Source organism: Stenella coeruleoalba (assembly GCF_951394435.1).
Source record: "Stenella coeruleoalba genome assembly, chromosome: 2".
Classification (NCBI taxonomy): domain Eukaryota; kingdom Metazoa; phylum Chordata; class Mammalia; order Artiodactyla; family Delphinidae; genus Stenella; species Stenella coeruleoalba.
This window is the reverse complement of record NC_137147.1, coordinates 130,096,240-130,109,074: the sequence shown is the minus strand read 5'-3', so window position 1 is coordinate 130,109,074 and position 12,835 is coordinate 130,096,240. Positions and strand designations below refer to the sequence as shown.

The 12,835-nt window shown below is 53.4% G+C and overlaps 1 protein-coding gene across 2 annotated transcripts in view; it reads right to left on the bottom strand.

The window, feature by feature from the left end:
- ADAMTS7 (ADAM metallopeptidase with thrombospondin type 1 motif 7) overlaps positions 1–12,835 on the bottom strand; it is a 57,510-nt gene that overhangs the window by 36,626 nt on the left and 8,049 nt on the right. For both annotated transcript variants that reach the window (XM_079910893.1, XM_079910894.1), the window contains exons 2-7: positions 12,320–12,675; positions 10,257–10,422; positions 8,917–9,113; positions 3,906–3,989; positions 3,444–3,568; positions 17–166 (exon numbers count right to left, since the gene is read on the bottom strand). In XM_079910893.1, the coding sequence (XP_079767019.1) occupies positions 17–166; positions 3,444–3,568; positions 3,906–3,989; positions 8,917–9,113; positions 10,257–10,422; positions 12,320–12,675 (1,078 nt within the window). The remainder of the gene's footprint in view (positions 1–16; positions 167–3,443; positions 3,569–3,905; positions 3,990–8,916; positions 9,114–10,256; positions 10,423–12,319; positions 12,676–12,835) is intronic.

The following is a 12,835-nucleotide window of genomic DNA, read 5'->3' as shown; positions in this document are numbered from 1 at the left end:
GGGGTTGGCAGGGTACCTGTGCCCGAGCTCGTGGGCCACGGTGAAGGCCAGGGGCAGGCCCGTGTCCTCATTGATGCTGCAGCTGCGGTGAGGCTGGCACATGCCCGCCACGTGGGACAGGCCCAGGGTCTCGCAGGGCTGGTTCATGGCGGCACACAGGTCCTTCCTGCACATGCAGAGAGAAGGGGTCCTCAGGCTGACTTGGCCAGAAGCCAGGCCCACCCAAGCTGACGGGGCTAGGCAGGGGCCCCTGCTGACACTGAGGGAGGTTGGGAGTGAAAAGGATGTCCCTGCCATCGCTCTGAGACCAGCGCAGGAGCCATTTGGGAAGCAGGTGCCCTCGTTCACCCAGGACACCTATCTGGGCCTGGGGAGTAGACCTATGCACAATTTGGGTTACTACCCCAGCGAGGGTGCTGACAGAAGCTGCCGGAGCTCAGCAAAGGGAAATAACTCCACCTCAAGTTCAAAAACACTGCCTCTCATAGAGGGAACCTTCCTCAACAAAATAAAGGCCATATATGACAAGCCCACAGCCAACATCATCCTCAATGGTGAAAAACTGAAAGCAATTCCACTAAGATCAGGAACAAGACAAGGTTGCCCACTCTCACCACTCTTATTCAACATAGTTTTGGAAGTTTTAGCCACAGCAATCAGAGAAGAAAAGGAAATAAAAGGAATCCAAATCAGAAAAGAAGAAGTAAAGCTGTCACTGTTTGCAGATGACATGATACTATACATAGAGAATCCTAAAGATGCCACTAGAAAACTACTAGAGCTCATCAATGAATTTGGTAAAGTAGCAGGACACAAAATTAATGCACAGAAATCTCTGGCATTCCTATACACTAAGGATGAAAAATCTGGAAGTGAAATCAAGAAAACACTCCCATTTACCATTGCAACAAAAAGAATAAAATATCTAGGAATAAACCTACCTAAGGAGACAAAAGACCTGTATGCAGAAAATTATAAGACACTGATGAAAGACATTAAAGATGATACAAATAGATGGAGAGATATACCATGTTCTCGGATTGGAAGAATCAACATTGTGAAAATGACTCTACTACCCAAAGCAATCTATAGAGTCAATGCAATCCCTATCAAACTACCACTGGCATTTTTCACAGAACTAGAACAAAAAATTTCACAATTTGTATGGAAACACAAAAGACCCCGAACAGCCAAAGCAATCTTGAGAACAAAAAACGGAGCTGGAGGAATCAGGCTCCCTGACTTCAGACTATACTACAAAGCTACAGTAATCAAGACAGTATTGTACTGGCACAAAAACAGAAAGATAGATCAATGGAACAGGATAGAAAGCCCAGAGATAAACCCACGCACATGGGGTCACCTTATCTTTGATAAAGGAGGCAGGAATGTACAGTGGAGAAAGGACAGCCTCTTCAATAAGTGGTGCTGGGAAAACTGGACAGGTACATGTAAAAGTATGAGATTAGATCACTGCCTAACACCATACACAAAAATAAGCTCAAAATGGATTAAAGACCTAAACGTAAGGCCAGAAACTATCAAACTCTTAGAGGAAAACATAGGCAGAACACTCTATGACATAAATCACAGCAAGATCCTTTTTGACCCACCTCCTAGACAAATGGAAATAAAAACAAAAATAAACAAATGGGACCTAAGGAAACTTAAAAGCTTTTGCACAGCAAAGGAAACCATAAACAAGACCAAAAGACAACCCTCAGAATGGGAGAAAATATTTGCAATGAAGCAACTGACAAAGGATTAATTTCCAAAATTTACAAGCAGCTCATGCAGCTCAATAACAAAAAAACAAACAACCCAATCCAAAAATGGGCAGAAGACCTAAATAGACGTTTCTCCAAAGAAGATATACAGACTGTCAACAAACACGGGAAAGAATGCTCAACATCATTAATCATTAGAGAAATGCAAATCAAAACTACAATGAGATATCATCTCACACCAGTGAGATGATATCATCAAAAAATCATCATCAAAAAATCTAGAAACAATAAATGCTGGAGAGGGTGTGGAGAAAAGGGAACACTCTTGCATTGCTGGTGGGAATGTGAATTGGTTCAGCCACTATGGAGAACAGTATGGAGGTTCCTTAAAAAACTACAAATAGAACTACCATATGACCCAGCAATCCCACTACTGGGCATATACCCTGAGAAAACCAAAATTCTAAAAGAGTCATGTACCAAAATGTTCATTGCAGCTCTACTTACAATAGCCTGGAGATGGAAACAACCTAAGTGTCCATCATCGGATGAATGGATAAAGAAGATGTGGCACATATATACAATGGAATATTACTCAGCCATAGAAAGAAACGAAATTGAGCTATATGTAATGAGGTGGATAGATCTAGAGTCTGTCATACAGAGTGAAGTAAGTCAGAAAGAGAAAGACAAATACCGTATGCTAACACATATATATGGAATTTAAGAAAAAAAAATGTCATGAAGAACCTAGGAGTAAGACAGGAATAAAGACACAGACCTACTGGAGAATGGACTTGAGGAATTAGGGAGGGGGAAGGGTGAGCTGTGACAAAGTGAGAGAGAGGCATGGACATATACACTAACAAACGTAAGGTAGATAGCTAGTGGGAAGCAGCCGCATAGCACAAGATCAGCTCGGTGCTTTGTGACCGCCTGGAGGGGTGGGATAGGGAGGGTGGGAGGGAGGGAGACGCAAGAGGGAAGAGATATGGGAACATATGTATATGTATAACTGATTCACTTTGTTATAAAGCAGAAACTAACATACCATTGTAAAGCAATTATACCCCAATAAAGATGTTAAAAAAAAAAACCCAAAAAAACACTGCCTTTGAACAGATAAAGAGTTGTCAGAGGTTGGGGTCATGTTGAAGGGGGGTGGTGTGTAAGAATTTCTGGTTATAAAGGAGTTGCACACGAGATCCTTCTAATAGAACCATTCTATATCTAGACTGTGGCAGTGGATACAGAAATTTACACGTGATAAAATTGCATAGGACTTAATACACACACACACACACACACACACACACACACACACACACACACACACACACACACAAACAAGTAAGTGCATGTAAAACTAATGAAACCTGTGTAAGTCTGTGGATCATATCACCGTCAATTTCCTGGTTGGGATATAACTACAGTTACGCCAGCTGTTACCACTGTGGGGAACTGGATGAAGTATAGATGGCACTTCCCTGTATTATTTCTGACAACTGCATGGAATGCACATTTATTCCAAAATAAAAAGATCTCCCCCAGTACTGCTGGAATCCAGTCTTGGGTCAAAGGTGTGAAAACCCTCCTCAAAATGAGGCTCCCTGAGAGCGGGGCTGTGTCTGCCCACCCTGAGGGTCAGGTAGCACCTCCCGCCCACGCAAGCTCTACCGGCCACACCCACGGCCCAGCCCCTCACAGTGGCGGTACCTGGTGAGCAGGATGGCGGTGTCGTGGTGCAGCGGGTGGGCGTCCCTTTTCATGTTGATATTTTTCTGCCACTTGCAGAAGCTCCTCAGGGTGTTGTCTGCGTGGTGAGTGATCTTTAGGTCCTCCTGGGGGCAGAGAGCGTGGCCTATCCCTGAGCTCTGAAGGGTCAGGCCAAATTCTCCTTCACATGAAGGCGGGAGACAGAGGCCCAGAGGTGGCAGTGGGAAGACAAGCAGGCAGGCCCCCAGTCCAGCCTCCAGTCTGACAACCCCGCCTACAGGCACGTGCCAGACGGGACCTAAGAGAGGGTCAGCCAGGGACTGGGGATGACAGATGACACTGCTTGGGCCAAGGAGGCCCTCGCTGTGCCCTTCCACATGAGGCAGCTCAGGCAAGTGGAAGGAGGACCCTGGCAGACGATGCCCATCCCAGGGGGCAGTGTGGGGCCACGTGACTTCTCACCTCCTCATCTTCCAGCAGGACCAAGCGCACAACGGTGATGTGGATGGGGTTCCCGATGCTGGGGTCATGAAACAGGCCGGCCACCTGCCCAAGAGATACGGGTCAGGCTGTCACCTTGGATACAGGATATGGGCAGCCTCTGCCCACCTCAAGGGGTGCACACCCAAGTTCACACAATGGGGAGCTCATCAGTGCGTGCATCCCGTACATGCACGTGCCCACACCTGTACACACACTGCCCCAACCAGCAACAGCAGGACCTGGGGAGGACGAGAGGGCCTCCCAGCCCCCGGCCATTCCTGAACACCAGTTTGGGATCCTATTCCCCAGCTCACACCTCCAAATGCTGGCTTGTTGGCCCATCTCAGGGCCCTAACCTGCCCTGGCTGGGACAGCCCTGCAGCCCCCTCCTGCCCTGAGGACACCAGGGCCAGCATCCCAGGAGTGAGCCCTCCCTTGAGGCGTGACCTGGGCACGGCCTGGGGGAGGGGTGGAGGCAGGCAGAGGCCCATCTTCCCTGGGGCTGAGAGCCATGGGGCCACGAGGGCAGGTGTGTGTGCCTCTCAGAGGCCCCCATAGCTACAAGCGCGGCTCCACACTCAGCCCCAAGACAGAAGGCCATCCCCAAAGACGGACAGTGTGCCAAGGTGCTGGGAAATGGGGGTCAAAGCTAGCTGCTCTTTTAAAGCTCCCTCAGAACAAGAAAGGGGCCAGCCCACAACTGGGGACAGTTGTCAAGGTCCCAGCAGGCAGAGATGTCAGGACACACCAGTTGTGAGTTGGCTTCTAGCAATTCCATCAAGAAAAATAATATTCAAATAGGAATGGACAAAACACACACTGTTAAGAGGGCAAAAAGCCCCTGATAACGGGGATGAATTATACTGTCAGAGCCCAAGGTCAGGAACGGTGAAGACAGTGATTTAACGTGTCTCTGTGCCCTCCATGCACGTGCTGGAGCTGGGAGCCCCTCTGCACTGCCTTCTTCCACCACATCAGCCAGTTCTGCCTCCTGAATTCTGTCCTCTAGCCCACCTGCAGCCTTGCACCCCAGTCATCTGTCTCTGAAATGCAAACCCAATCACCCTATGCCCTTGCTTAAAGCAATGAGTGGGTCTTCACTACCCACACATAAGGCATACAGGCCTGTGCGGCATACAGGCCTGTGTGGTCTGGCCCCTGCCCACCTCTATGGCCTCACTCCCCTCCTCAAACCCCCTCACTCCTGGCTCCGACCACGCTGGCTTTCTCTCAGAATCCCATGATCCTTCCTACCACAGGGCCTTTGCAGATGCTGTGCCCTCAGCCTGGAACACCTTCCCAAGTTATCTCTCACCCTCTCTGAGCTCTCACCCCTCCATCATGTCTTTTGGGGAGCTTTATTCTACCCGACACTCCCAAACCACCATGAACTTGTCCTTCCTAGTACCCCCTCCATCACACCTTCATATTCATCAGGGTGACGGCTTCATTAACGTCTCTCTCCCATTCCAGACCATAAGCTCCATGAGGGCAATGTCTGTGTGGACTCCCTCTTACAGCCCCAGTGATCTGTCCAGTACCTGGCACATGATGGATTCAAGAAACAGTTGTGGAATGAATGAATCTTGAGCACTTGCTAAGTTTTTCCAATGCGTTATTTCATTAAAAAAAAAAAACAAAAAACAGTGAAAAATGAAAAGAGTACCCCGGAGAGAGTCAGATTAAAAGAATAAGTCTTTCCTAGTCGAAATGCAGGTGGAGCCCAGAGGAGCCCCTGAGGGTCTGCTAAGACCTGTCCCAACAACTAGCCCAGCCCATATCCTGAGTTAGCGCTGGGATAGCTTCCTGTCACCACAAAGCCCCACCCCCAGCATATATAACACCTCTCACTGTCCCCCAAGAAGTATGGAGGTGAAACAGATGCTGGGAGGGACTGGAGGGTGGCAGAATCATTACTTGTTGACCAGATCAACCAATGAGTGTCTGTTTATGGCCTGAGGTCAGTGTGGTTGTCTGGATAAACAATACCTAGGGAAGACAAGCCCTGCTCTGGTGCAGGCCTGGAGAGCAAGCCAGGGTGGGCAGTATTCATGAGAGTGAGATCTGGGGGTTACAGGTGACCACAACCTCCCAATGAGCTGACAGTATGACATGAGCCACTCAAAAAGGGCCTGTGACCTCAGAGGACATGAATAGAATTGAGGGCGCAAAGTTGGGTGGGGGGGACCTCTCTTGCTATGCTTGGAAGAGACCCACCTGAGCTCCCGGGCTCAGCCCTGGGTCTGGCACAGAGAGGACACTGACAGATTGGAACCTGCAGGAGGCCCTGGTGAAGAGGAGTGAGCTGTCCTGAAGGTGGCTGTGGGGCCAAAGGGCAGACGCTAAAGCAGCCACAAAAGCAGCAGTAACACTGACCGAGCCCAGCACACACAGTCCTCATGCTGGGAGCGTCACATGCCTCATCTCACTTAACCTTCTTACTTCTCAGGCAGGCATAACCATCCCCACCTTACAGATGGAGTAACGAGGCTCAAAGAGAGGCAGAATAGGGGATCAGAACACAGATCTGACTGCATCGAAGTTTCTGCTCATACTTCTTAAGTTTGGAAAGCGCTGCCTGCCTCCTCTCTGAGGGATTCTCAATGCCTCTAGCTTTGGAGGCTCTGAGAAGTCCTGCAGTAAAGTCTGTGTTCCTTTTTTTTAACCCTGCGTTGCCAAACTTTTTCAACAGCACAATCTTTCTTCACAGAACACCTGTAGCATCCCTTGGAACAAGTAGCATCCCTTGGAACAAGTACTCCCTGGAATATTCTTTGAGAAATGCTACAATGAGGTACAGCTTCCCCGGCATGGGATCCTACTCTTATGCATCCATCACCTCATCCTTGGTACAGAGCTGGCACTCATCACATCAGCGTTACAGAACCGCTCCAGAGGGAAAAGAGGGTAAGTTCTCCCCAGCCACACCACCCTGTTTCCCCATCCTTCCAGCACACTCTGGCCACCACAGCTACCCAGCTGTCCCTCTCTGGGGCAGGCTGAGGGGCAGAGAGGACAGAGTGGGATTCTGGAAGCAGATACATCTGATCTCCGGTCCCAGCTCTGCCACTCACTAGCTGTGCGACCTTGAGCAAGCCCCTTGGCCTCGCTGAACCTTTGTTCCTTCAACTGTGAAACGGGGCTGAGGCTTAGATGAGGCAGTGAGTGTGGAGCACTGGACAAGCAGCAGGTGTTCGGAAGGTTCCAGCCCTAACACACGGTCCAGCCCTCCTCGGAGGCTGGCTGCATGCCCGCCCATGCCCCTGCCATCTCCTGGAGTCTCCCTATCAGGTATCTAGCACTGTTAGGCTCATAGGTGCCCCGACTCTGTCCTGACCAATGCTGGACTTGCCAACTTGGGAAAACCCGATACTGTCCAGAGCAGGTGACTGTGAGAGCCAGACCCTCCCTCCTCCAGGGTGGGGCTCACAAAGTAAATGTGTGCGTCCTGTGAGCCTGGACAGGAAGGCAAGAAGGGGCCCAAATCCTTGACCCCTGGCACACAGGGGATGTCACGGGGGAGCCTGGAGGGCTCAGTACCTGCCCACATGGAACACTCAGAAAAAATGAGGCAAATAAACCCAGCTAACCATTGGTGGCTCCAGCCAAGCTCCTGGGCCTCCTTCAGGCTGAGCCCCTGAGTGGAGGATCTCATGGCCTGGGAACCTGACCTTGCCCACCCCGAGCCCAGAAGCCAGGCCCCGCTGTCCAGCAACAGTCCCTCCTGAACCCTGGTCTTTAGTGGTTTGTCTCCCTGGGCAGACAAGGCTAAATAGAAGCGTGGCTGGGTCTTAGAGCCCTCAAGTGCCAGGCAGAAGGCTATGGCCTTTATTCCATAAGGAGGAGGGAGCCAACATGGCTGGCCAAGTCGGGCAGGAACTGGCCCGGAGCTGAGCTTGCCAATGCAGACTGAAGTAGTGGGGGCATGGTGGCCACAGACGGCGCCCCTTTCTTTCTCTGACCCCAGGCTTCATGGCGATAAAAGGGGTGGCCAGACCTTCGATGATCCAGAGCGCACTTCCTTTAATGTTGCAGGGGGTGTGAGGCTGGCACGGGTGGAAGTCACAGCACATGACACTGGCCACATCAGCTGCAGAGCACACTGTACTGAGAACCTCACCTGTTCTCAGTCACCCAGTCCAGGAGGAAAACAGTGTTGTTCAGTGGGTGGCCTGCTAAGAATGCCAAAGGCAGAGATCTTTTCCCCCGGGGGCCCTGAGGCCTCCCACCTGCACACCCAGGGCAGCAGCAGGGAGGGACTGGTTGGCACTACAGGAGCAGGAGTCACCAGCTCCAGCCTGCCACGGTGCCCCAGGTGGGACCTGGGAGACCTAGGCTCCTGTTCAGCTCTGTCTTGCCTCGCTTGTGACCTGGGCACGTCACTCACCCTCCCGGGGCCTAGTTATCTCAACTGTCCCGTGGCGTCAAGAGCAGTATGACAACGCTGTAAGGTACTATTGTCATCCCCAGTTCACAGGTGGGCAAGCTGAGGCTAAGACAGGTAATGTGGCTTGCCCAAGGTCACCGGCTAGTAGAACACAGAACTGTACAGATCCTTCTAACTCTGCTGCGTGCTGATGTCTCAGGCAGGGGCTGGTCTGACTGGTCATTTCCGTGTCCCCAGCGACCAGCACAGGTCCCGGCACAGAGGAGGGAGGTTTGTTCAGAGTGGTGTGGATGGGTCAGCCAGTCTACGAGCTCCCTTAGCCTCCCCTCCCCCAGCTCTGGTCCTGGCAGGGGGTGGAGGCTGCTGAGCCAATGGGGTGGAATGACACTCAGTGGTGTCCTCACAGCAGCCCCAAAGGCCCCACCTCTGCCCAGGCTCTCTCCTAGTGACTCCCTGCGGGGCCTCCCATCCCCTCCTGGACTTAGGAGCTGGAAGCTTATACCTCCTGCTTGGGGCCTGGGGTACACCCACCCTCTGTACCTCAACACCACCATCCCCTGGCAGCCCTCGCCACCCCCCACGCACCGCCCGCAGCAGCCTCACCATGTTCATGATGGTCAGCACGTAGCTCTCGACGTTTGGCTGCCCGTGGTACTCCACCATTTTAGCATCAGCTACCACCAGGGTCTCCACCCACTTCTCTTTGCTGACCGAACGCTGGTGTAGACGCCTCGGCCGCTGCCGCCGCCACTGCTGCCGCTGCTCCCAACGCTCCCGCCGGGGCTCCAGCTCCGGGGACTCTGTGGGCCCCAGACGGGCTGTGGGTCAGCTGCCAGTAGACTGGCCCAGGGCACACGTCTCAAGGGCCTTTCCCCAGTGAGCTCTCTCTGGGTCAGTGGGAACAGTGCTGGGATCAGAGGCAAAAGGCCTGGACTCCCGTCATGGCTTTGCCCCAGACCTGGGCTGTGTGACCCTGACCTGGTCACTTCCCTTCTCTGATCCTGGGGGATGCCTGACTATAAATAGATGAGTTGATCAGCCTCACAGAGTGACTTCGGGGGGCTAATGAAATGGTGGATATGAACACAGTAAAGCACTGTGTCCGTGAGGCGAGCTCCTAAGCCCCTATCTCCCCACACTGATCCCTCCCTCGCTGGGGGGGTAAGTACATCCCAGCATATGCAGATCCCCGGCCTAACCCCCAGCCTGGGGAGGCTGACCAAGACCCCAACCAGCTGACCCCACTGGGGACCTGCCCCACTGACCAGGCTGCCCCCAGATCAGAAGAGGAAGCACATCTATGAAGCTGGGGAAACTGAGGGTGAGAAGCATGCCTCTTTGGTTATCTGTTCCAGCAAAGAGAGTCCCTGAGCTGTGGGCAGCTTGTGAAGTTGGAGCAGTCCCCAAACCCCAGCAGCCCTTAGCAGGCAGCTCCTTACGGAGACTGGCCAGCACTGACTGTGGCCACTCTGCAGAAGAGGTGCTGGGTGCCACACTCTAGGTCCCCAAAATGCAAGTCAGTTATCCTGGGGTGCGACCAGAGTGGGGAGGGGAGGGAGGTTCCTGGCTAGCTGTCCTGCTGGGGTTGGGTATGGCCCGGCCTCACCTGGACACTCGAAGAATAGTTGGCACAGCTGGAGGTGCCCCAGGCAGTGAGTGGGGAGGGGCAGGGAGAGACAGAGATGGAGCCCTGAGGTGGGGAGACGGAGGAGCTGACAGTGAGAGATGCCAGTCCAGGGCAAGAGCGGGGGCAGGCCTGAGAGGCAGAGGCCTCAGGCCCGTGGCACGTTTGGAGGGCACAGGCTATGATGATGTGTCTGTCGTTCTGTGTCCCTTTGGTCTAAAAGGAGCTGGGCATGGAGGTGTTGACAGAGGTTTCTAGAAGGCCCCTCCATGCCCCCAGACCCATCCCCTACCCCAGAGCTGGTAGCAGAGAAGCATACCTTTCACCCCACAGGTGCCTGGAGCCCTGGGGTCCCCCGGCTCTGCCCACCTCTCAGGGGCTTGGCGCTTGTATACCACGTGTGGCTGGGCGCGGCCAGGGCGGGCTGGGACACCATCCAGGGGCTCAATGAAGTAGTCCTCGTTGGAGAGCCGGAACACACCTTTCTGGGAAAGAAGCACCAGGGTCACTTGGGGAGGGCTGGCACTCAGCTGCTCTTCCCACCCATCCCAGAGGCCTGTCCTGCCCAGCAGAGCCCACCACCCCAACTGACCCCGACACACTGTGCTTTCCTCCCTCTGGGCCTCTGTTCACTTTGTACCCTCTGCCTGGAATGTCCTTCCTTACAGCTCCACCCAGCCAAAGGCTTCTAGGCTAAGCTCAGGAGCCACCAGCCTAGCAAGCTGCTCCCACCCTACCCCTTAGCCCATAAGAAGCAAGAAGTGGGTGTGCATCTCCTGCGTCCCCAAAGAAAAGCAGGAATTACAATTAAAAGCTTAACATCAAGAAGAAAAAAAGTCCTGGGGATGTAATGTACAGCATGGTGACTACAGTTAATACTGTATTGTGTATTTGGAAGTTTCAAAGAAAGATCTTAAAAGTTCTCATCACAAGAAAAAAAACTATATGTACATAAATTTGTAACTAGACTTACTGTGATCATTTCACAACACATAGGTGTCAAACTGTTGTCTGAAACTAATATTTCAATGATATCTCAATAAAAAGAAAGAAATTTGATCACAGAAAGAAAGAAAGAAAGAAATGGGTCTGCTTCCGAATCTAACGAGATGTCCACAGAGATGCCCACTGCCACGAGGACATCCTTGTCCCTGGTCCCAGGGTCTGCCAGGGAAGGAAAGCTGGCAGGGATGTCTTGGTCATGTCCGCTGGTATTCAGAGAGGCCAGAGGAAGGAGGGGCCTTGGTAAGTATCTTCGAGCAGCCCACCACCTCCTGGGGGAGCTCAGGACTCCAACACGGAAGAAGGTTTTACCTCCCTTGGACCTCCCTCACTGGCTCCAAGTCGGCCAGCTGCGTCACTCAGGGCCAGAGAACCTGGAGCGCTAGACAGTGCATCATCAGCTCTAGGGGCTGGAGGCCTGGGTTGAATGCAGACTCCACCACTGGATACCTGGGTGACCTTGGGCAAGTTCTCTGAGCCTGCTTCCTCATTTGTAAAATGGGAATGATGCACCTGTCGCTCAGGCTCAACAAGATTAATCAACTATATGGAAAGGGAGGGGCACAGACTGGGTAAATGAGAGACTTTCCCAGGCATATGGGCTCTCAAAGGCCCAGATACCCTAGAGCCTGTGAGGTGGGCTGTATTAGGCCCTGCCCTGCCACAGCCCATGGCTTTTCCTGAGCAATCTGAGCTGAGGCTCCCCCCCACCAACAGTGGATGGCTGAGAATGTGCAACCCTTCAACTCCTCCCACACCCCACGCTTGGGAGCTGGGAGCAGAAAGGGGCCCTATCCTGCGTGGAGTGGAGCTGCTCTAACTGGGCACTCAAGCAGAGGGAGGCAATTAGGGCTGCAGGCAGCAGCCAGCATTACCTCAACCCAGAAAAACCTGGAGGCTGAGGCCTGCTCTCATCACCCCCTGAGGCAAGGTAAAGGTGAGGAAGCCTGTCCTGGAGAATAGCAGCCTAAAGGGTGGGGGGCGTGGAGGGAAACAAAGTCATAACTGATCCCCCAAAGAAGAGGGATTCAGCTGCTTTCTAAGTTAGTCTACACACACCACAAACAGTGGTTCTCAAAGTGGGGTGTCTGGACCTGCAGCTTCAACACTATCTGAGAAATTGCCAGAAATTCAGATTTTGCTACCCGCCCCCCCCCCCCGCAAGGTACACTGGGTTTTTAACAAGGTCTGGGTGACTCTGGCTCGCATTAAAGTTTGAGAACTGCTAGAGAACAAAGAGGGCTGCGTTGTCCACCCCATTTTACAGGTGTGAATACTGAGGCTGGGAGAGGAAAAGCCAACAGGCCGAAGTTAGCAGCAGGTCCGTGGCCAGGCCGGGGGCAGCCCTGCGTCCCGCCAGCGCACCCTGCGCACACTCACCAGGCCCTCGCAGGCGCTGATGGCTGCCAGGCCGCCCTCGAGCTCAGGGTCCTGCACCTCGCCGAGCAGGTGGCAGGCGGGGGCGTGGGCCCGGATGTGCGCGCGGCCCAGGCCGCCGCGCCGCCGAGTCTCGCTCACGAAGCCGGGCGCCAGCAGGTGCGAATTGGCTGTCAGGTTGAAGCGCAGCTCCCGGCCGCGGTACTGCAGCTCGTAGAAGGCGGGCGCGGCGGGGCGCGCGGACACGTCTCTCTTACGCAGCGCGCGCGGCCACAGCTCGTAGGACAGGAAGGAGCCCCCCGCGTCCACGCGCACCGGGTGCACGATGTCCAACGCTGCCCGGCCCTCGGCGGTGTGCTCTGCAGAGAGAAGAGCCGGACCGGAGTGGGGAGCGGCCGAAAGGGCGGCTGAAGTCTGAGCGCCGGGACTCAAACACCCACCACCTGTGCTATTTCACCTCTCCGTGCCTCGATGGCTCCATCTAGGTTATCGGGATAACCTCTTAACAGGTTTCCCTGC